Source organism: Berghia stephanieae, chromosome 1, assembly GCF_034508935.2.
Source record: "Berghia stephanieae isolate SIO BIC M18660-M18661 chromosome 1, UCSD_Bste_1.3, whole genome shotgun sequence".
NCBI classification, from domain to species: Eukaryota; Metazoa; Mollusca; class Gastropoda; order Nudibranchia; family Aeolidiidae; genus Berghia; species Berghia stephanieae.
This window is the reverse complement of record NC_088360.1, coordinates 57,459,300-57,481,799: the sequence shown is the minus strand read 5'-3', so window position 1 is coordinate 57,481,799 and position 22,500 is coordinate 57,459,300. Positions and strand designations below refer to the sequence as shown.

The following is a 22,500-nucleotide window of genomic DNA, read 5'->3' as shown; positions in this document are numbered from 1 at the left end:
TAGTAGTAGTAGTAGTAGTAGTAGTTGTTGTAGTAGTATCAGCCATTTCCATTGATCAGACAGACTCACTCGAGAGTGTTTTTAACGGCCGATAGACAGACTCTAGAGTTAGCCTCGCGGTAGCGCAATATCCACTAAATGTGCTCAAAGCGCTTTACAATGGGTCCCTGGTCAACAGCAACATTTAACATGGTGGAAGGGACATGCCGCCTGTTTGGCGATATTACAATATTTCGGACAAAGACAACGCTGTTTACGGCAAGGTACTCATTTTACACCTGAGTACGGTAAGAGAATGTGAGTAAAGAGCCCTTTCCAAAGGACTCAACTATGCGCCGAGCGCGAGGCTCGAACCCAGGACCTTCCGATCCGAAAGCGAATGTCATACCACAAGACCACTAGCCGCACCTTGGGTTGGGCATAGAAGGGTACTGATTCAGGGGTGATGCTGACTTTGTAACTGTATGAGTCTGGCTCACCGTCGTCTGGGCATAGAGAAAGCTTGCCTGACCCAGGGCTGATGCCGACTTGCAATCTCTATGAGGTTGGGTTACCTTGGACGGGGAGTAAGGGAAGGTTACTTGACCCGGGATGATGCAGACTTGGTATCTATGAGACTGGGTTATCGTGGGCTGGGCATACAGGATGGTTGTCTGACTCAGGAATTATGATAAGTGGCACCCTTGAGATGGTTGTGTGTGAGTGTGTGTGTGTGTGTGTGTTCCGCAGGTTTCGGCGGGTTTCTTAAAAAAGAGCCACCCTCCTCCTCCCATAATCCCAGGTTCACTCCCCACTGGTGTACTCTTTCCTGAGCTCCAGGTTCATTCCCCACTGCTGCCTACTTCCCATAACTTTGTCGGGTTTCGTAAAAAAAAACAACACCCATCCAGAGCTGTCATTACGGCAATTTATCGGTTACAAAAAATGCTGGTGTCGCCCTGAGACATCTTTTCTCTTTTATGTCTCTCAGTACCGGTACCCAGCTTCTTGGTTTCGAAAAATTACCGTCAAGGCCAGTACCGCTCTTAACGGCACCGCAATTACTGGTACCTAATCTCGATGACAGTTTGGCACTATACTTCGCAGTATAATTATTGGTACAGGTAATGGCGACCCCGGGCAATCAATCTTTAACCGGTAAAATCTTTGGGTACCGAGAAATGCTGAAGCCGCCCTGGCCTAAGTGAGACCTCTTCTTCCCCCCCCCCCCATCTCTCTCTTTCTCTCTCTCTCTCGCTCTCTCTCTCTCTCTCTCTCTCTCTCTCTCTCTCTCTCTCTCTCTATTTCTCACAGTACCGGTCCCCAGCCACTAGGTTTCGAGGGGCCTACAATTTGCCTCCAGACTGGATGATGGCGATGGAATCAAAACGGCCCCCATATGGCTTCAGAAGGCTTCATTGCCTCCGGACGTCTCTAGGTGGCTCAAATGGCTTCATACGACTTTAGATGGCCCCCGATCGGCTCCAGACAAAATAATTTTAAAAATTGGTCCACCGACGAACGGTTTAGGCGGCTCCATACGGCTCTGGACAGCTTCTCGACGGCCCCAGACAGCTCCAGGCGGCATCTATATGGCTTCAGGGGATACAGTAATCATTTTATAGAAATCAAATATCACCATTAACGATTACGAACACAATATATACAACATTTTGGTCTCCTCTATGGAATATCAAACGCCAATCCGACATAAATCGAGGTGAAACAGATAGGGAAAAAAGATTGCCCTTTCTTATCTCGTGACCTCCCGCTCTATTTGCCGGGTACTTTAACCGATCCGGTGTATGAGTAGCCTACTAGTCAGTGTTTGAGTATTTATTTTTGATCGGCGTTGTGCTTAAATATTACAAACCCAGTGTTGTCGACTGAATAAAATTTACGTTTGGTTGTAAAATTATTCAGTCTTTCAGTCTTGTTCAAGAAACTGAGTTGTTCGCTAATTCGTGTATCTAGTACCAATTTTCAAAATGCTTGCTCTGAAAAAAATCAGAGGAAAATTTGATTTTCAGAATTTTTGTTGCCCCATTTTCTCTTTTTTTTTCATAAGTATTCATGAATACGAGTAGGCAGTCGGCAATTTACGGAAGTAGGTGTTTATGTAATCCACACTGCCTATTTTTGGAATTTTCTTTTCTGTCTTCGGATTGTCATTTTAAGTTTGGATTTCTGGATTTTGTTTGAATTATTTTGCCTGTAAGAAATTTTTAAAATTATATATTTTAAAAAATACATTATTATTATTATTATTATTATTATTATTATCATCATCATCATCATCATCATCATCATCATCATCATCATCATCATCATCATCATCATCATCATCATCATCATCATCATCATCATCATCTATATTATTATTATTATTATTATTATTATTATTATTATTATTATTATTATTATTATTATTATTATTATTATTATTATTATTATTATTATTATTATTATTATATAATAATAATAATAATAATAATAATAATAATAATAATAATAATAATAATAATAATAATAATAATGATGATGATGATGATCCCATAGTCCCGGGTTCACTCCCCACTGGAGTCCATATCCCGTGTTCCGTATTTACTGATTAGCTCACCTCTCATGGCCCCGGGTTCACTTCCCACTGGTGTCCATATTATTATTATTATTATTATTATTATTATTATTATTATTATTATTATTATTATTATTATTATTATTAGTATTATTATTATTATTATTATTATTATTATTATTATTATTATTATTATTATTATTATTATTATTATTATTATTATTATTATTATTATTATTATTTGATATAGCTCCAGTATTCGCACATAGTGCCCAGAAGTGATTTATAATCATTTTCTGGTATCACACAAGTTCATTCATTCGACGACAAAATCACCACAACAGTCAAACACATATCTTGTTCGAAGTTCTCATAGAATAACGATAAGCGGAATGAAAAATATTGGTTTTTAAATGCCGTTTGAAGACTGGCTGACTTTCAGATTGTCGGGCTTTTTGTGGTAAAGAATTCCATACCATTGAGCCGAAAATGCAAGACCACGATGCAAACTTTGTCCTTGGGACGTTATTCTCTATTGATGAAGAACTGGCGGATTGCAGGGATCGAGTTGGTTGATAATAGATTCTCTCGCAAAGCATTCAAGGTAGTCAGGTGATGTATGGTGAAGGCAATTGTAAGCAAAACATGCGATTTTGTATATTATTCTTTTCTATATTGGAAGCAAGTGTCATGTAGCGACTTAAGGACTGGTGTTATATGATCCCAAGGTTTTGTCCTTGTAACTTTACGAGCAGCTTTGTTTTGCATCAATTGGTAGGCCGTAGAGCAGAGTTACAAGCTAGGGTATGGATAATTCTTTGCAGTCATATCGGGGCTGAAATTCCACATACAGGCGCCACTCCAATGACTAATAGTAAATAATATATTGACATGCTTACCTGGAGTTAAAGTGATATTTATTCAAAGGAAAAAAAACAACAAATTTATCTATGTTAGACCAGCAAAACTTCCATATACAGGCGCCACCCAGGAAAGACCCATGATGGCTCATGAAATGTCATAGGTTATATAATAATAATAATAATAATAATAATAATAATAATAATAATAATAATAATAATAATAATAATAATGATAATAATAATAATGATAATAATAATAATAATAATAATAATAATAATAATAAATAATAATAATAAATAATAATAATAATAATAATAATAATAATAATAATAATAATAATAATAATAATAATAATAATAATAATAATAATAATAATAATAATAATAATAATATAATAATAATATAATAATAATAATAATAATAATATATAATAATAATATAATAATATTTTATTGCATCCCAAAAGGAATTTTTTTTTGTACAGACGTGTTATAATTTACAAAGTAAGATAAAAATACAATGGAAATAGGATGTATATATACGAGTATTACAAAAAAGGAACAGCTCCATAACCAGAGCTGCGCTTTATAATAGGAATAATTTCAACACTGTAAAATAGTTAAAACTGTCACTATAAATTGAAAATTGAAAAGATTGCAAAACAAATAAATTAATAAATTAATATTTACATTTTTTGAAAGTAAAAATGCAAAATAATTATATAAAATGATTATTGCTTGTTGTTATAAAGCCTAATACTGGACGGCAGAAAAGATTTTCGGTGTCTCTCTGTTTTCGTTGAAATAGAGAAAGGGCGACCACTTCTTTCTGACATAATAACTGATGGTCTTAGTGGATGATACTGGTCATTTAATATTTTAGTTATTTTATTTATACAAAATTTCTCGTATAGAAGATCTACATCGTCAACATCATTTATATAGCGTTTAATGGATTTTTTAAATATTTGAATTTATTTTGTTCCTTTCCACTGCTAAGCAATTGCCTCCCCAAGCTGTTATACAAAATGACAAAACACTTTCGATTACTGCCCCATAAAATAATGTGCAGAGGGTTTTATCTATTCTAAACTGAGATAGTTTTGATAAAAAAATATGTACGTCTGCACATCTTATGCCTAATTATTTTCGAGTGTTCATCCCACTTGAGCCTGTCATCTATTGTTACACCAAGGTATTTGTAGTGAGGAACTCGCTGGACGAATTGGTCCTGTAATACATAGATGTTTAACAATAATATTATACATAAACAATATTAAATGCATTCATATATTATATGATGTATAAGTAATCAATTGATTCAAACTTCAAATAACCGGGAGTTGTACATATACTCATTATTTCAACTGAGCCGAATTTGTAGTCTAGACAGTAGCTGTGAATTTGTGACCTAGTTGTCTCATTTTGTGACTGGATGTATCGTTTTGTGACCTAGATGTATCCTTTTGTGTGTGCAAGCCATGCGGGTAAGTACAGCGATAGCTCGCCAGTTGAAGAAAAAAAAAGGAAGAAGCGGTGTATCCGCATTTGAAAAAAAAACCCTGAAAAAAACAAAACCAAAACAACTTTTAAAGGCGAATATCAATCTTACTTGGACCAAAAATGTAATCTTACCGTTTTCATCAAAAAAAACAAAAAAACAAAACAAAATAAAATTTAAAAACTTGAGCTTTTATATAGGGCAATATTCACCCAACGTGCTCAAAGCGCTTTTTATCAATATTCTTACTGCTCTTATGGTGGGAACGTTTTGTTATTTTCTGTGTTAAAAAACAATATAAATTGAGACTATTATTTGAATACAAAAAAAATCAGTGTCACTGGCAAAGGGTTCATTGCAGTACGCCTGCATCCTGTGAGACTCCTACCGCACTTGCTAATCATAAAAAAGGAAATAGCAATCAACAATACTAAGTTGAAAAAAAATAGGGGGGGGGGGGCAGGAGGGGAGGCGGAGGGAGAGAGCAAACCCAGTAGCAATGAAACCTTTTAGAGGCGAAATTCGATCTTTGACCTAACACCAAATCTTCTTTCATCAAAAGACTAGTAACGGCAAAACGATTATAGACAATTGAAGTCCGAGTTGCGGTAGTCTGGCTGCTTCTCTGTTAAGGGGTTAAGATCACCTGCGAGCATCCTTGACATGCTCTACGTCACCAAGGTCACCAAGCGACACGTCTCCCTTTCGTCTTCATGCCTCCCCCCCCCCCCCCCTTTTCCCATCTCACGGTGGCGGTGGCGGCGGCGGTGGATAAAAAAGGCCTTTTTCATTTTTATTCAATCAACTTGACTGGTGTGGACACTAGTCATTTCTAATTGTACAAATTTCTCAAAACGGTTACGCGACACTGTAAAAACAACACAGGAATTCCATGAATGCTTATGTACGGCATTTTCTTCCGTGTAAACAACAAAATTTCGTTTTGAGTCGACTCAACGGGTCAGATTGGCCGATATTTTTTAACGAACTAAAGTTCTGAAAAATCAAAATGTTTCTTAGAAAGTTGAAAGATGCTAAATGCTAGTTTTTGAAACAGAGGTAGGTTTTAAAAAAAATTTTTTCTCTATTACATGAATGCATGCTCAAGGCGAATTGGACTTTCAACGAGGTTGGCACGCTTAAGGCGCGGCTTTCCTAGTCCTTCCACTTCCGTTGTGGTTTGTTGGTCCGGTTTGTTTATTTGAGTACTTTGCTTTTACTCTAGATTGCTGTTAATTCTTTTGCGTTGTGTTGTACATATAATGACGAGAATTCAAGTTTAATTGATGATCCAATCATTCAAATCAAGTCTTTAAAATTTGAATACAGACTCGGAGCAAAAGGAATCTTGGCTCATTCTTTGATTCTGATACTGAATGAATGATGCTTCAATTTCAATGCAGAATCACATAACAACATGCCACTCTTGCTTTTATTGTCACTTAAGAAATATAGGTAAAATTCGACCTCCTCTTAATGATAGCACTAAACAAAATATCGTTCTTGCTTTGGTAACCAACAGGTATGACTATGACTACTTCTGCAATTCATTCCCGGCCTCCCATAGCCCATAGTGGGCAGGGAGGTACTTGCTGTGTCTTCTATCCCCCTGTATTTGTATTCTAATTGCTTTCTGTCTTTTTTTTTGGATTGAGATTAATATGTCCTGTTCTGACGATGGCCGGAGTCCTTGACTGAGAGGGAAACAGTTGAATGTATAGTTATAGCTTTGGCACCTCCCTCCCACCTAAACCCTTACCCCCATCACCCCCTCACATCTCAGCAACTCTACAACACCTCCTAGAACACCCATAGTATTAAAACAAATACACAGCAAAGCCACAACATCACCAGATCCCTTCACTAGCAAACCAATCATACCAAGAACATCCCCAGGAAAAACCTACAAATCTGCATTAACAAAATCTTCAACAACAATTACAAGACGACAATCCTTATCACTTTTACCTCCAACACAACCATCATATCTAAAAAGGACACCCTCTTTGGATAGAAAGAGAAAATCCTCTCCACAAGAGGAGGGGGGGGGGAAAAGATACAGCGTCGGCCACCACACCACAACGCAACAAAACCATAAAAACACAAGTAGTCGACCAAGTAACCACACATGCAGACATGTAAACATACCTAATAAGACAACAACACTGTAACATACATGTACAGCATACTCCAAAACAGACTAACATCACCACCATGAAACACACACACACACACCAACACAAAGCCACCGACTAGCAAGTGACATAACATGAAAAACAAACACTACAACAGCACATTCACCCATATCCACACCCACTAGAACCCCAGACAAGACACAAACGACCAATGAAAAACAAACAGACAGAACTTCAAAAACAAACACACAAGGGAATGAGCGACAATAATCAAACGACAACACACATACATACAGATAAAGACTTAGCTATACTGACATTAAATATAAGAGGACTGAGAAACAAAACAAATAACATCGTCAACATCATCACACAAACAAAAATCAAACCACTTGATTTCATACTATTACAAGAAACAAACATACACGACAAATATACACAAAAACTAATAGAAACCAAACTATACCCACATGTTAAGAAAATATTCTGGACGACAGACAAACAGAAACGACGATCACGCGGAGTAGCCATACTTAACATTAGTGATAGATGGACAATACATCATCACGAATTTGACCATACGGGAAGACTAGGGATGATAGACATAAAAAAAACACAACGTACAATACCACCTATACAACATTTATGGACCTGCAAATAATAACAATGACGAAAACTTCTATGACATTCTGACAGACTGGATAGACAGAAACAAACACACAAAAATAATAATTGCAGGAGACTTTAACGCCACCACAGACCCAAATGACAGCTCGACAAACGAGACATGGAGAGCAAAAAAGAACGGAAAGGTCAGACAAATAATAAACAAATTTAACTTAGTAGACGCCTATAGGACATTATCACCACTGGGAAAACAAACGACATTCACAACAGGACACAACAGTAGGAAAAGACTAGATAGAATACTAAGCCACAAAACAATAACACCAGCACAAACAGAACATATCGGAGACACATTAACATTCACGGACCACAAAGCAGTGTATGCACAATTTGGACAGCCACAAAAGAAAAAGAAACACAAAAGCGCGTATTGGAAATTCAATAATAAATTACTAGAAAATAAATACTACACCAGTTATATGAACTCTATCCTTAAACAATACACTAACATTACACCAGAAAATGACATATTAGAATGGTGAAAACACTAAAGATGACAGTAAAGACAGTGACAATAGCAATAGCAACGATAATACAAAAACAATTAAGACAAAAAGAAAAACAATACAAATACATATTAGAAAGTGAAAAAACTGGACTTCTAGACAGTGACATAATACTTAGCACTCAAGACAAACTAGACGATATAGAACAGACGAGACTGCAAGGAAGTAAAATTAGATGTAGTTACAAACTAAGAACAAACTCAAACATCACACTCGAACAATTAATACAAAACATAGAACGCAAACACAAAACAAAAAAAAACATCAAAGAAATAATAGACATGTCAGGGAAGACAACAACAGACGAGACAGAAATCCAAAAAGCATTCACACAATTCTACACAAAACTATAGATACGAATACGAACCAACAAATACAAAAATAGAAGACGAATATTCAAAACACGCAAACAAAAATTATCAGAAGAACAACGAGAAACATTAAACACACCCATATCTCTAGCAGACATCAAAAACACAATCAGTAACATGAACATAAACAAAACCCATGGTCCAGACGGTCTAACTGTTAAATTTTATCAATTCTTCTCCCCCCATCTCGGTCAAGCCTTAAAAACCGTGTTAGAAGAAGCGTACAAACAAAAAGACTTAGCAGATCTCAAAACATATCATATATAACAGTTAAACCCAAGACAAATAAAAATAGCACAAGTATGAAAGACTATAGACCCATATCACTATTAAATACAGATTACAAAATTCTCACAAAAATACTCGCTACAAAAATAAAACCATTTCTTCCAACATAAATCCACCCAGAGCAAACATGCGGCATACCAGGCAGAAACATAGAACAAAATACACACAACATAAGAGACATCATAGAATATACCCTACAAACAAACACGACAACACACATCCTGTCGATTGACCAAGAAAAGGCATTTGACAGGCTAGCACAGTTACATACATAAAACACTAGTAGAAAATAATATAGGAGAATATTCTAGAAATTTGGTAGAAATTATTTATAGAGAACCAGAGAGCTGTGTCATCATCATGGGTGCAAGAGTGCCGGCTACAGCCGGCCTACCGGCCGATTGGATTACAGAAAAAAACGTCGCCGGCTTTTTGCGATTTGGATTTGGATTGTTTTTGTTTTGTTTTGTTTTTGTTTAGGTCCCAACAATCGGGTCGGGGAGTCCATATGATTAAGTGAAACTTTTGAATCATGATGCTACTGTGACCCGGAAGGGATAGTTATATTATTAAATTTGAATCTTGCAGGCTTTTTCAGATTATATGTCTGGCCATAAGTAGACTTGCAGGCTTTTTGAGGTCAAGTTGCTTGCACCCATGCATCATAAACCAAGGCATATCAACACCCTTTCAAATAGGCAGGTCCGTCCGTCAAGGATGCCCCCTCTCGGCCATACTGTATACACTCTGTTTAGAATTTTTTTTAGAAAGTGTAAGGAAAGACCCCTTGATCACAGGTACAAAACTACCTGGTAGTGCAAACAAAAAACTGATAGCCTAAAATAATGAAGATAGGGAATACATCTGACACAACAAAAAATAAAAAACAACAAGAAAATAACAAATTAGAATGGGTAGAACCATGGCGTACTAAAAGAGTCAAGGCCTTGGCGCACGCGTATCGAGCCGAGTTGGTTAAGGCCATTGACTAGCGCTGTGTAGTGTGCAGGTAGTGTGTTAGTCTAGTGTTAGTGAGAATTACTAAAGACCGGTATGCAATGGGCAGTGATGTAAGAGGCGAGTTGTAATTATTTATCTCATTAAACGTGTCGGAGGGATGATTTACTAATAAATAGTCTATATTATATTCAAATTATAAATCATGACGAGATAGCAAGTTAAGCTTTGTATAGAAATAAGCGTACACAAAACTTGATTTGAGATGGACTAAAAATACAACAACGAAGGAGAGGAGAGAGAGGAGAGAGAGAGAGAGAGAGAGAGAGAGAGAGAGAGAGAGAGAGAGAGAGAGAGAGAGAGAGACCTTTGGGGGATTTTGTTTCTTTTTAACAGTAGTGGGCAGTTTGATGGTCAACACTGAACTTTGATGAGTAACAACGAACATAGTTTTGTGGAAAAGAAGCACCTCAATGTGATGGTGGTGATGGTAGTAGTAGTAGTAGTAGTAGTAGTAGTAGTAGTAGTAGTAGTAGTAGTAGTAGTAGTAGTAGTAGTAGTAGTAGTAGTAGTAGTAGTAGTAGTAGTGTTAAAGAGGAAATGATGAAGATAGTTGTGATAATTTTATAGTGAGCAAAAAAATTTATAACGGGAAGAAAAATGTTGGAGAGGAAAGGGGGTAGATCATACAATGAAAAAGATATTATGTTTGAGAGATAATGAAAGATTGGGGAAGGGACAAATGATGATGGTGATGACAATGATGATAATGATATGTGGTGTCAATGATGATGATGAAGATTGCATCTTACCTTAAATGCGGTGTTAAACAAGCAACAGTGGCGATGTTTTAGTTGGTTACATTGATGTTGATGATAATTTGGCTACTTTTCTTGTTGCTTTACTCTTATTCTCTGATGGAAATGCTAGGCAGTGTCTCTTTAAAATTATACGCTTCAAGAGTTTGAATAACACTAGAGATGCACCGATAGGCGAACTCTGCATTAAGAGAATGGCATGGAATTAGCGAGACTAAAAACTTTTTCCTCGTAAATAAACATTTCACCATAATACAAAATAATGTTCTTGCAAGCTTTCCATGCTGATCTTGAGCTTTGCCGAATACCTCCCCTCCTAAAATGTAAATAAATTGTAATAATAAGTTGTATCAAAAAATGAAAGGTCATACTTTTAAATATTACCTGTCTGATCACACCAGATTCAATTTGTATATGCCTGTAACCACAATATTCTATTCTTAAATCGATTCTATACATGAGCATTGGGCATCCCAGTAATAGGCACTGTAACATAATTACTGTATTATGAAAAGATATTAGATAAATATGGTTTAATGAGATTTACAAGAAATTTAAAGTATGACCTTTATTTTAAGACTTACTGTAAACCTGATTGCAATGATTCTGAAATATTTGTCACTTTAATATTCAAAGCTCCTTCTAGTTTTATCTGATACTTCCTTACTGTCTTAAACAGAATTTTTAAATTATGCCATATTAATATTAAATTATGTCATCAACATTTCAATACTCTACGATTTTATTTTACACTTTTAGATAGGTAAATGTAACCCTGTGACGGACACAATGGCCAGGGTGAATCTATGAAAATGTATTACATATAAATGGTCAAATGGTTATTTATTGTGTTATATTTACTTGATTATTTATTTGTTTATCGTTTCATGTACTATTCACTAAATATTTATTAATTTAATTAATACATTTTTTTACAACACCAAAAATGTGCATCACTCATGGAGCTGGTATTCCTCATAAATAAAATTACCTCTGTACGTTAATGAAGCTTTGACATAAACTTCATCTGCAATTATAATGCAAGCCCTGCTCCTTTCTTCTTTTGAATTAAAAAAAGACAAAAAAAGTTTGACATCATCAATGTTCTTTGCTGATCTCGTTACTCTTTGAAGTGTTGTTATTGATGGAAGTTGAAGTACCTCTCTCAATTGAGAATACAGATGTCTTGAAACGGCATACCATGAAAATGCTTTGCATAAATCATCCAATGCATATATCCTTTTGTTTTTTGGAAGGTTCATCAGATATATTTGTCTCTCAATAAATTTGAATTTGTCATCCTGGGTGTCAATAGATGAGCAAATGAAATTAACTAGCTCCTGGAATTGTGACCAGCATTTGATTTCTTTACAAATAGCAGGGTGCTTTACTTTTTTGACACCTGCGTATACTTCATAAATAATTCCCTTTATGTTTCCGTGTTTGTCTACACCCAAGGAAGTAAAATGAATTGAAAAAGCATAAATAGGCCCATCTCTCGATTCACTAAGGAAAGAAAAGTTATCATCTTTTAAAGTACCTGAGTAATTTTCTATTTTTTTCTGCAAATCGTCAGGAAATGTAGAGGATTTTAATATGTCTTTCATACGAAATTCTTTCAATTGTTGATCCTCATCAGGAACCCTAGATGCAGCGGTTGATTTTGTTGTTGTTCTACCTTTTGATTGAGGGACACCAGCACACGATGATGGTGCGTCAGGGAAATATGTGGGAGGGTCAGCTGGTACCATAAATTTTCCTGCTTTCTTCATTTTTGAATCTGGAAAATGTTTAGCCATATATTTGGTCACTTGATCAACAGATAATTGGTCAGGCATGGCTTGAACCCATTTCAACTTTTCATTAAGATCAAGAGGAAAACTGTACACTGGAATTTTTTCTGTCTCACTAGCATAGCCCGACTTGCAGCCATACGTGCTGCATTTCTTTCCCATGATGATGGAATTTTAAGTCAAGTAGTGATTTAGAAAAATGAATAAATAATCAGATAAAGAAATAGTAAACTAAATTCCTGAATGTCAACAATGATAATCACATTTCCACTTAATTAAAAACATAAAATTTAAAAAATCCAGCGAATTGAATGAAGCGAGAGAAAACAAAGCAGTTGTGACCAGTGAAGTCGAAACAAAGAATGAAAATGTGATTGCTGACTTCACACGGTACTACATACGGTACCTAATTACGTATTCAATTTCCCCGCTCTGTGTAACGAACACAACGAAACAAAAAATGGCGAAAATTTTATTACTGACTACGCACCGTACCTAATTACGTATTCAATAACCCCTCTCTGTGTTACGAACACAACGAAACAAAGAATGGCGAAAATTTGATTGCTGACGACACACGGTACCTAATCACGCATTCAATTTCCCCGCCTTGTGTAACGAATACGATAGCCTTAACCCCTAAGGTCAATCATCCTCGTGCTTCGGCCAGTATTATAGTAGGGCTATGGGTAGAACACATTAAAATTTTAGGCATAAGATACAGAAAAACAAACAAGAAATCAGCCAGAGACTGGAAAGACATCCAACACAACATAATGAAAAAAAAAATATCAATATCAATACATACAAACATCAATCTTCGAACGCGCAAAATTAGCAAACACCTACATAATACCAAAAATAATATACCAATTAAAAATCTTTACACCTCCTAACAAATTATTAAAACAGATTAAAACCTCAATCAAAAAATACATACTCCAAACAGCCGAACAAAACATTAGCTACAAAACACTAACACTACCTACACTCATGGGAGGGGTAGGGTTACATGACATTCAAATAAAACTACAAACAGCTAGATTAAAATACATTGACAAGATAATACAACACAAAAGCACTTATCCAATAGGGACGCGAATATCGAAATTTACAAAAATGAACCACACATTTCCCCATTTCGGTGGAACACGGCCCCCAGATTTTTACGACGTGTGTGGAAACCTAATTACAAACAACAGTAATCTATAAGGGGAAGACCAGACTAGCAAACAAATATACAAAGCACTCAACATAGCACAGAACAATATACACGTAACACACGAAACAGGACTAAACAAGGCAAACATTAGTAGGACCTTCGACAATTTACACAAAAACAATATAACAGAAAAAGGAAAAGACATAACATACAGAATGATTTACAACGTCTTTGAACATCTAGGAACACAACATGCGTACTATGCAAACAACACATCACAAACGAACAAAACCATTTAATACTAAACTGCATCCAAACGAAACCAGCAATACAATTCATTATAGACACAATTAAATACTCAACAAAACAAGAAATACATAACACAATTCGCACTACAACACAACATTATACCATACATAAACAGTAAAAACCACGAAACAAATTTAAATGTACTAGAACAGCTTTATGAATAGTTAGAAACACACACACATTCCACAAAAACCAAAACATCACAGACAGAATAATAAACATATTAAAACACAGACTAAAAAGAAACCCTGATCAACAACAATACTGTACTTAAACATTACTACTACACGGTGACCGACGTTGTTTATTCGTTGTTGTTGATCCATATATATATGCTTAGACTAGATTAGATAACGCAGACCCTATTTCGGCATAAAAAATCATGTGGCAACGAGAACATACTAATTAATAATACTAACCTTAACTATTAATATCACAATCCATTTCCCAAACCCAATCCCCAACACTAAGTAAGTAATAAAGCAACTCAATATATATATATAAACTATCTGCCATAAATAAACAAATACAATCTTTAAATAAATAAATTCGAAGCGGCCTCAACGAACTTTCGCAACGGTCCATGACAAAGGCGGCGCGGGGCAATGTGTAAGTCACGCTACATGCCGGAGGGGTCTGGTCCCGCCCAACCCGCCTGAGGCGCGGCTGAAACAGATGCGCTGCGGCGCCTTGACTGTCGTGGACCCCATGTAATGCAGAAGAGATCCATCGGGGCCGACCCGGAAGAACAATGATAAAAAGGAAAAAAAAAACAAAACAAAAAAAAACAAACAAACAAAAAAAAACAACAACAAAAAAAAAAAAAAAACCCAACAAATCAATAAAATAAATACAGCGAAATAAATACATACAGTTTGTGCTTTTTGGCCCACATTCGCAACCCCCCCCCCTCTCCCCCCCCCCCCACCCCTCTTTTTTTTTTCTTTACCTGACTCTAACCCTAATAGAAAAAAAAATCTTTTTTTTTTGTTTAAACCAACTTCATAGGAAAGACCACGTGCACAGTAGGTATAGCAGCGAATGACGCTCGGCTAGAGAGCGGGAAAGAGGGTGGCTACCCTTGGACTCCTTAGGGAGCAAGGGAATAGGTACTAACAATTAATCCAAATTTCTTTAAAACATAATCATATTCATTATCACTCTCATCTGTCCCCATCATTGTATAATAGCCCAATAAAAACAATTAAAACTGAAATGGCACGTACCAACAACTTCCTCCAATCAAAACACAGAGAATCCAACATCCCCGAACTGGTAACCTCCATCAGTCCATACTAATTTTCTCCAAAAAAAACAACCATGCAATCAACAATCCGATTGGTTCCGGTCCAACAGGATCCACCAATCAAAACATCATAATTACCCCCCCCCCCCCCCTTCCACATCTAACAATATCTACATTAATATGAACCATAAAAGAGTAATAATAAATATTACCAACCCAATAGATCCCCTAAGAGCCCAATTAAGCTATCACCCTCCATGAACCCTTCAAGTAATATTAATAATTTTATAATTTATTTCATTTTTTTTCATTTCTTTTTAAAGAGAGAGAGAATTAACAAATAAATAAGGAAATAAAAGGAATAATAAGAAGTCCGATAGTTAACGAATGATACAGTGGCAGTAAATGACATAAAGTTATTCTACTGCTACTAAATCTAAACATGTTTGATAACAAACCTAACTAATAAAATTCATACTAATTAAGAGGGTCATTAGATAGGATGGCCTGGGATTAGAGAAAAAAAAAGGTGGAGCTTTGGGAGATAATATTTTTTTGTTCCTTATTAATAAATCATTTCTGTTATGTACTGTTATTTTAAAAAAATTATTTTTAACATATGATTTGTAAACATATGAGTGTGATCTCTTAGTGGGATCTTGTGTTGGTGTCTGGGTGAAACATTTAGGTACATTAAGTACGCCTAGACTGGCAGGCTATCCATACTTCAGTACGGCTAGCTTTTTCCTTGAGGTAATCTCAAACTACACTGATAATGTGGTCTTCGAATCTACATCTGTTTCCTGTTTCCTGTTTGTACCATTCCTCTTTGTCTTACTTTTTTCCTCAATTCCTTTTAATCGTACATCTAGAATGTTTTTACTCTCCAATTTTCATCCATTTTATTGGCGCTGATAATATGGCCTAAATGTGTTGTTCAAGCGCCGTAAAACCCTTAAAAAAAAACAAAAAACTATTCAAAACAGAGCCGCAGAACTGATTTAAAAATCTAATGACCCTACAAAAGAAATTATATGTAATCTCCAATGGTTGCCAGTTAGTGAAAGGATTGCTTTTAATACGTGTATTGTTCATCAATGTTTAAATAGTCAAGCTGCACTGTGATCTTCCCCCCCCCCCTCCCACCTCTCTCTCTCTCTCTCTCTCTCTCTCTCTCTCTCTCTCTCTCTATATATATATATATATATATATATATATATATATATATATATATATTTATCTATCTATCTATCTTATTTCATCTTTTTGTCACTGATCATGCCAGTTGGTAGATTGTCAACTATTTTGTATTAACTGCCACGGACTGATGTTGTACAAATCACTCTCTCTCTCTCTCTCTCTCTCTCGCTCTCTCTCTCTCACGCTCTCTCTCTCTCTCTCTCTTTCTCTCTCAGCCATGGACTGATGTTGTTGCACAAATCTTTTACATGAATTGGTCCTTATAAGGATATACAGTATATTTTACTTTAAAACAAAGAAAATGCTACCTTTTATTTGTCTATTGGGCATTATATAGATTTGCCAATTTCTTATTCTGGTTTTTCATCTGAATCTGAAGTTTGAATCCTAACAACAACAGTTACCTTTGTTTTAATCTGATTTTAACTCGTCTTGGAATTTGTAAATTATAGAATTTAAAAATAAATGCCAACGAGTGTAGACTCAAACCTTTCCATGATTGACAACAAATGAATGACTTGAAGAAAGTGACGAGCTTCAAGATTCGTATGCCTTCAAATTGAGGCCCGACTGAAATCAACACATGTACCTAAAGAGTTCACATTTGACTCCTAGGTAATTGATGAACCGTCAACTACCAAGTACTCACTGCTTGGCAAATGACACTTCGTTTTCAATATGATACGTCTAATATTTTCAAGTCCGCAAAATAATGTAGATTATTACATATCAGATCAGCAGTTAGAATCTGCAGCATCATTCAAGAATCAGAGAGAACTCTCCATCTGACACTTTGAGAGTAAACATGAAAACTGAAATTAACGAAGAGAAGCTGTACATGCGTTTATAACCTCTAAGCAAATCGACATCTTGGAATTTATCTGACCTCTCCTACATTTGATTAAAACATCCCACATTTAAGGTGATCAAACCAGAAGAGGCATGTTACTAATTTTACTCACAAAACCACACCTTTTTAAAGAATGTGACATTAATTGAATATGTCTATAAATGGGCCGTTTATTATTTTTTCCTATTACTATTAGTTTATTTTTACAGGTTTTATCAGATTTTTCTACTAAATCAAGCTCACTCTATTAGGGTCAGTACATGATAGAGAGCAATTAAGGGTGAGCACTGATCATCACTGATAAATGACTTACTAGTTGAGCTATTGGGAAGGACCCAACTGTAAAGAACAATAGTGGTGAGACTGCATAATTTCTTTAATAATTTATCTGTTTATAATTACAAAACATAAACATGAATTACATTTTTTTAATTCACTAAAGGATGGCATCAAGAGACAGAATTGGATTGTCTATTCTTCAAAGGACTGGAGACTTCACCTCAAGGTAGGAATTCCAGTTGGTCTTTACCCCCCCCCCCCTCTCTCTCTCTCTCTATCTCTCTCTCCCTATCTATCTCTCTCACTCTCTTTGCCCTTTCTTTATCTCTCTCACTCTCTATCTATCTATCTATCTATCTATCTATCTATCTATCTATCTATCTATCTATCTCTCCCTCTCTCTCTCTCTCTCTCTCTCTCTCTCTCTCTCAATGATGTTACCAGCATGCTGTGTTACAAGTTTGGTTGAAATCTTATGAATGCTTTTCATAGTTGATGACTGGTTTGATAGGTAGTCATGGTTTAAGTCACCCATAAAAATGAAAGGCAATTTTTAAAGTTTAAATTCAAGTAAAGAAATATGCAACTCTTCAATGAATTTTGCCTGAGTAGATTTCTTTGGCAGTCGATAAATGCGTGCAATATGGAAAGTGGTTGACCAGGATGTAAAAGTAAAACATGCCGTTTCGTAACTTTCTTTGTTTAAATAATGTAGAAGTGTTTGATAGAAAAAATTATTGTTGCAGAAAAAAGTAATGCCCCCACCCTTGTTGTTTCCTTTGCACGAAGGATTTCCATGTGTAAGAAGGAGGGCATGACGTAGCAATAAAATTGTCGTCAATATTGTCACGCAGCCATGTTTCTGTGATTCATTTTGAAATTTTATTTCCTCTATTAAATAATAATTATCAAAAACCCTTCAATAACTGAACAATTTCATAATATTGCCAGCATTTATTGGTGTTTTTATAAATTTAAGAGCGTCTTATATAATAATAAATAACTACAAAAGTAATGATTGGATTATTTCATAACTTTGTATGCACAGTATTAAGTTTATGTTCTAAGCACATGACAAATTTTATTACTCTTGTTAAATTTTCAATGCCCGCATCCAAGGTGTTATCTTTGCTCATTGATTCAACTGTGCCTAAAATTCAAAATCAGTTTTCTCAAAACTGGTTTTTATACTTTCCTTACTTTAAAGGGTCATATCTCGGATGTAAAAAATCAGAATTTTATCATTTTGGTATCAATTTTCAGGCATAAAATATGCTTCGTTTGGGTAGAAAAACCCAAATTTGGAAATCCAGACTTAATACCATTTCGAGATATATACTAAGATAGCCCTCTCACAAAATATTATCTAAGACTAGGCTACTTATATAATATGTATATTCTACGACTAGACCTCTCATAAGATATTATCTAAGACTAGGCTACTTATAAAATATAATACGTTTCTACTAAGACTAGGTCTCTCACAAGATGTTATCTAAGACTACTTATAAAATATTATATATATACTCAAGACTAGGCCTCTCAGAAGATGCAGATAAAGATAAAGAGAGTAAATCTGACTCATGAAGGAACAACACAAAACAAACGACGTTTCGGCCTTTGGCCTTTTTCAAGTAAACACAAAATACATATATATTTATATTAGATTGTCATAATGATAAAGGTGAAAATTTGTAAATGTGTGTGTGTATGTGTGTTTGTATGTGCGTGTGTGTGTGCGTGCAATGAAAGATAGATAGAGAGAGAGAGAGAGAGAGAGAGAGAGAGAGAGAGCGAGAGCGACAATGAGATGATGTACTGATATCAAAACAATATATGTATCTCAAGAATAAGGTAGGGGGTGGGAGGATGGGGGGGGGGGGGGGGTATTGAAGAATATTAGACGGCAATAGTGTCATTAGTGTTAAGATATTGAAATTTTAAAAAAAAGAGAGAAAACAGGAGTTGAAGGATGCGTTTCAAAGTTATATTTAAAATAAAGGAGAGAGATAAATTAAATAAAAATAATAATAATTACAAAAATAATTAAATAACACAAAACAAATTATATTATTCTAAAATAAAGGAAGAAAGAAAATTTAGCTTAAAATGTCTCATAAAATCACTTGAATAAAGTTTTCGAAATTCGACAAATTGTTGTGTATATATTAAGACTACATGTGGCACTTGCACATATCTGTTAAAAACTCGGAAATAGCCTTGCAGTTTTAAATGTATTTTTTTTTTGTTGTTGTTGTTTTTTTTTTTTTAGTTGAGCCAAACCTTGAAAATCTTGAAAGTTAGAAAACTCGGTGGTTAGTCAAGAATCAACAATAATAAAGTAGATGTGAAGTCAAAGAATTGAGTTGTTTTACCTACATTTTATTATCAGTCCCTACATTTTGATGTCATCAAGCTCCTGGAAACGAGGATGGCCATACAGGGGCGGTTGGGGCGGATGGCCATGCAGGGGTGGTGAGGCCATTGAGGATGAATATGGTATTCAGTGGAGCAACTGGATGGGACATGTTGGAGGGCCCCTGGGATTGCAATGGCAGTAATCTTGATGATGGAGGTGTTGTTGGTGGCGAGGTGATGATGGGGATGTAGATGATGGAGCAACAGTAATGGCATTGTTGGTGAAGGTGGACTTGTTGGGTGACGAGATGATGGAAATCATGATGGTAGGGTTGTGGTGGTGAAGTGATGATGATTGGAGGTGATTATGATGGCATTGGTTGTGAAGAAAGGTGACAGTGGAGGAAGGGATGATGGTGGTATTGGTGGGGTTGTAATGATTGTGATGTAGGGATTGTGTTTGTCGAGGACGGTGGTGGTGGGTGGAAGTTGTGGGGAGGATGAGGATGCTGGAGGCAGATTCCGTGATAAAGTGATGGTGATGGTGTGGTTCTGGACTTGGGTTCGAGTTGCTTCCAACTGGTTGGGGCCGAGTAAGTTACGTTCGTGTTCTTTGTTGACAAGATGATTGTGGTTGGCATTCGCATGTATTGGAAATACAGATGAGTGTGGGGTGTATTTGTTTGTGTCTCAGGTCCATACCTAAGTGCGGTAGGTGGACTGGAGGCCTACAGGAAACCCAAATGTCTTTGGACAGAATATTGATTTACATTTGTCTTGAAGACGGGGGATAGGGATGTGATTTGTTTGACTCTTTCTGGTTGGGTCATTTCGATCCTGGGTTTGGAATTGTGCCATTTATAGGATCTTTATTGTTGAACCTGCTTCTATCATTTTCGCCAAGCCATGGCTTCCACTTATTACCACTAACCTCACAGCATGGTCACTTGAATCACAACCCCTATGACTCTACCATTACTTCCCATCATCCCATCCAAAGCTATCACTTCCCAACACAACCACTGCCATCAGAATCGGCTCCCATCATCATCATCTTCACCACCATAGCCCTGCCGGAGTGACTTCCATCATCACGTCACCTGCCTTGCCATTTTCACAATCATTGTCACTGCTGCTGCTTTCATCATCTGCATCCCTGCCATCACTTTTATATCAACATCATTTTCTTCATCTTGAGCTCTGCTGCTGCAATCTCTGCCAATCTGACCCTGAAAGTTACTCTTAGAATGCCATGATCATTTTCAGTGGCTTTATCATCCTTGCCATCGTGACTCAAGACTTCATCTCGAGGTAAGAGTTCTCTCTCTCTCTCTCTCTCTCTCTCTCTCTCTCTCTCTCTCTCTCTCTTTCTCTCTCTCTCGCTCTCTCTCTCTCTCTCTGGTGATCAGTATTGCCAGGTTGGCAGATTTTCCACCAAATTTGCGGATTGTTTGTCGGATGGCAGATTTTTTTGGCGGATTTTTAATGATTTGTATACCATTTTAAAAAAGTAATAAAAGTATAGCAATCGTCTAATTATTTCTTCTTTTCTCCCATTTCAGTGGATTGATCATCCTTGCCACCGTCAAGCAAGTCGAGCACCTCAAGCAAGTCAAGCATGTCGAGCACCGCAAACAAGTCAAGCAAGTCAAGCACCTCAAGCCACCAATGGTGACTCGTTTTTGTTTTTTTTTCAAACCAATCACTGCTTGATCTGTCCCCGCGGAATTATGCCATTCTTTGGGCAAGATTATGCCAAAAAAGGCAAATTATGCCATAAATTCAACATTATGCCATAGGGCATAGATTATGCCAAAAATCCGACATTAAGTTGTTTCGTTTCATTAAAAACAAATAAAAAGCAGAAATATATATACCAGACTACTTGACAATTTAGAATAGAAGTACAGCATTTTAAAGAACACTGATTTTAAACCCTTAGCAAGCTACACAAACCTCAGTGGCAGAGGAGCGTGTTAAGAATGGGATAATTAAAAAATGTCATCTAAAAAAAGCTAACGTTTACACATGGTCAAATGATTAGGGAAAAAAACAAACCAAGATACACATGAATGACAATGATAAATAAAAAGAAACGAAATTCCAACAATATTTTATTTTTTACTGAAGTAATAATAATAAAAATAGTTGTAATAGTAGTAGTGGTCGTAACAGTGGTATTAGTCGTTGTAGAAGTGGTTGTAGTAGTAGTAATAATAGTAGTAATATTATTATTAGTAGTAATAGTGATAGTAGTAGTAGTAGTAATAGTAGTGTAGTAATTGTAGTAGTAGAAGCAGTGATAGCAGTAGTAGTGATAGTCGTAGTAGTAGTAGTAGTAGTAGTAGTAGTAGTAGTAGTAGTAGTAGTAGTAGTAGTAGTAGTAATAGTAGTAGTAGTAGTAGCAGTAGTGTAGTAGTTCTAGTAGTTGCTGTTGTAGTAATGTAGTAGTAGTAGTAGTAGGAGGAGGAGGAGGAGGAAGAGGAGGAGGAGCAGTAGTAGTAGTGCGAATAATAATAATAATAGTAGTAGTAGTAGTAGTAGTAGTAGTAGTAGTAGTAGTAGTAGTAGTAGTAGTAGTAATAGTAGTAGTAGTAGTAATAGTAGTAGTAGTAGTAGT

At 35.9% G+C, this 22,500-nt stretch overlaps 2 protein-coding genes across 15 annotated transcripts in view; both read right to left on the bottom strand.

The window, feature by feature from the left end:
• The window catches only part of LOC144978153 (uncharacterized), a 252,283-nt gene that overhangs the window by 188,240 nt on the left and 41,543 nt on the right, over positions 1–22,500 (bottom strand). The gene's annotated exons all lie outside the window — the stretch shown is intronic.
• LOC144963476 (uncharacterized) lies at positions 10,541–12,638 on the bottom strand. The gene is made up of 2 exons (XM_078897556.1): positions 11,675–12,638; positions 10,541–10,999 (listed from the first exon to the last, which is right to left on the bottom strand). The coding sequence occupies exons 1-2, from the start codon at positions 12,636–12,638 to the stop codon at positions 10,773–10,775; spliced, it is 1,191 nt and encodes a 396-aa protein (XP_078753682.1). The 3' UTR covers positions 10,541–10,772.

Bases quoted from the DNA above. Each gene is read 5' to 3' on its own strand.
- LOC144963476 (XM_078897556.1), bottom strand. From the start codon at position 12,638: ATGGGAAAGAAATGCAGCACGTATGGCTGCAAGTCGGGCTATGCTAGT. The intron at 11,000-11,674 runs GTAATTTTATTT...TTTACATTTTAG, and splicing joins AGCTTCATTAACGTACAGAG to GAGGGGAGGTATTCGGCAAA.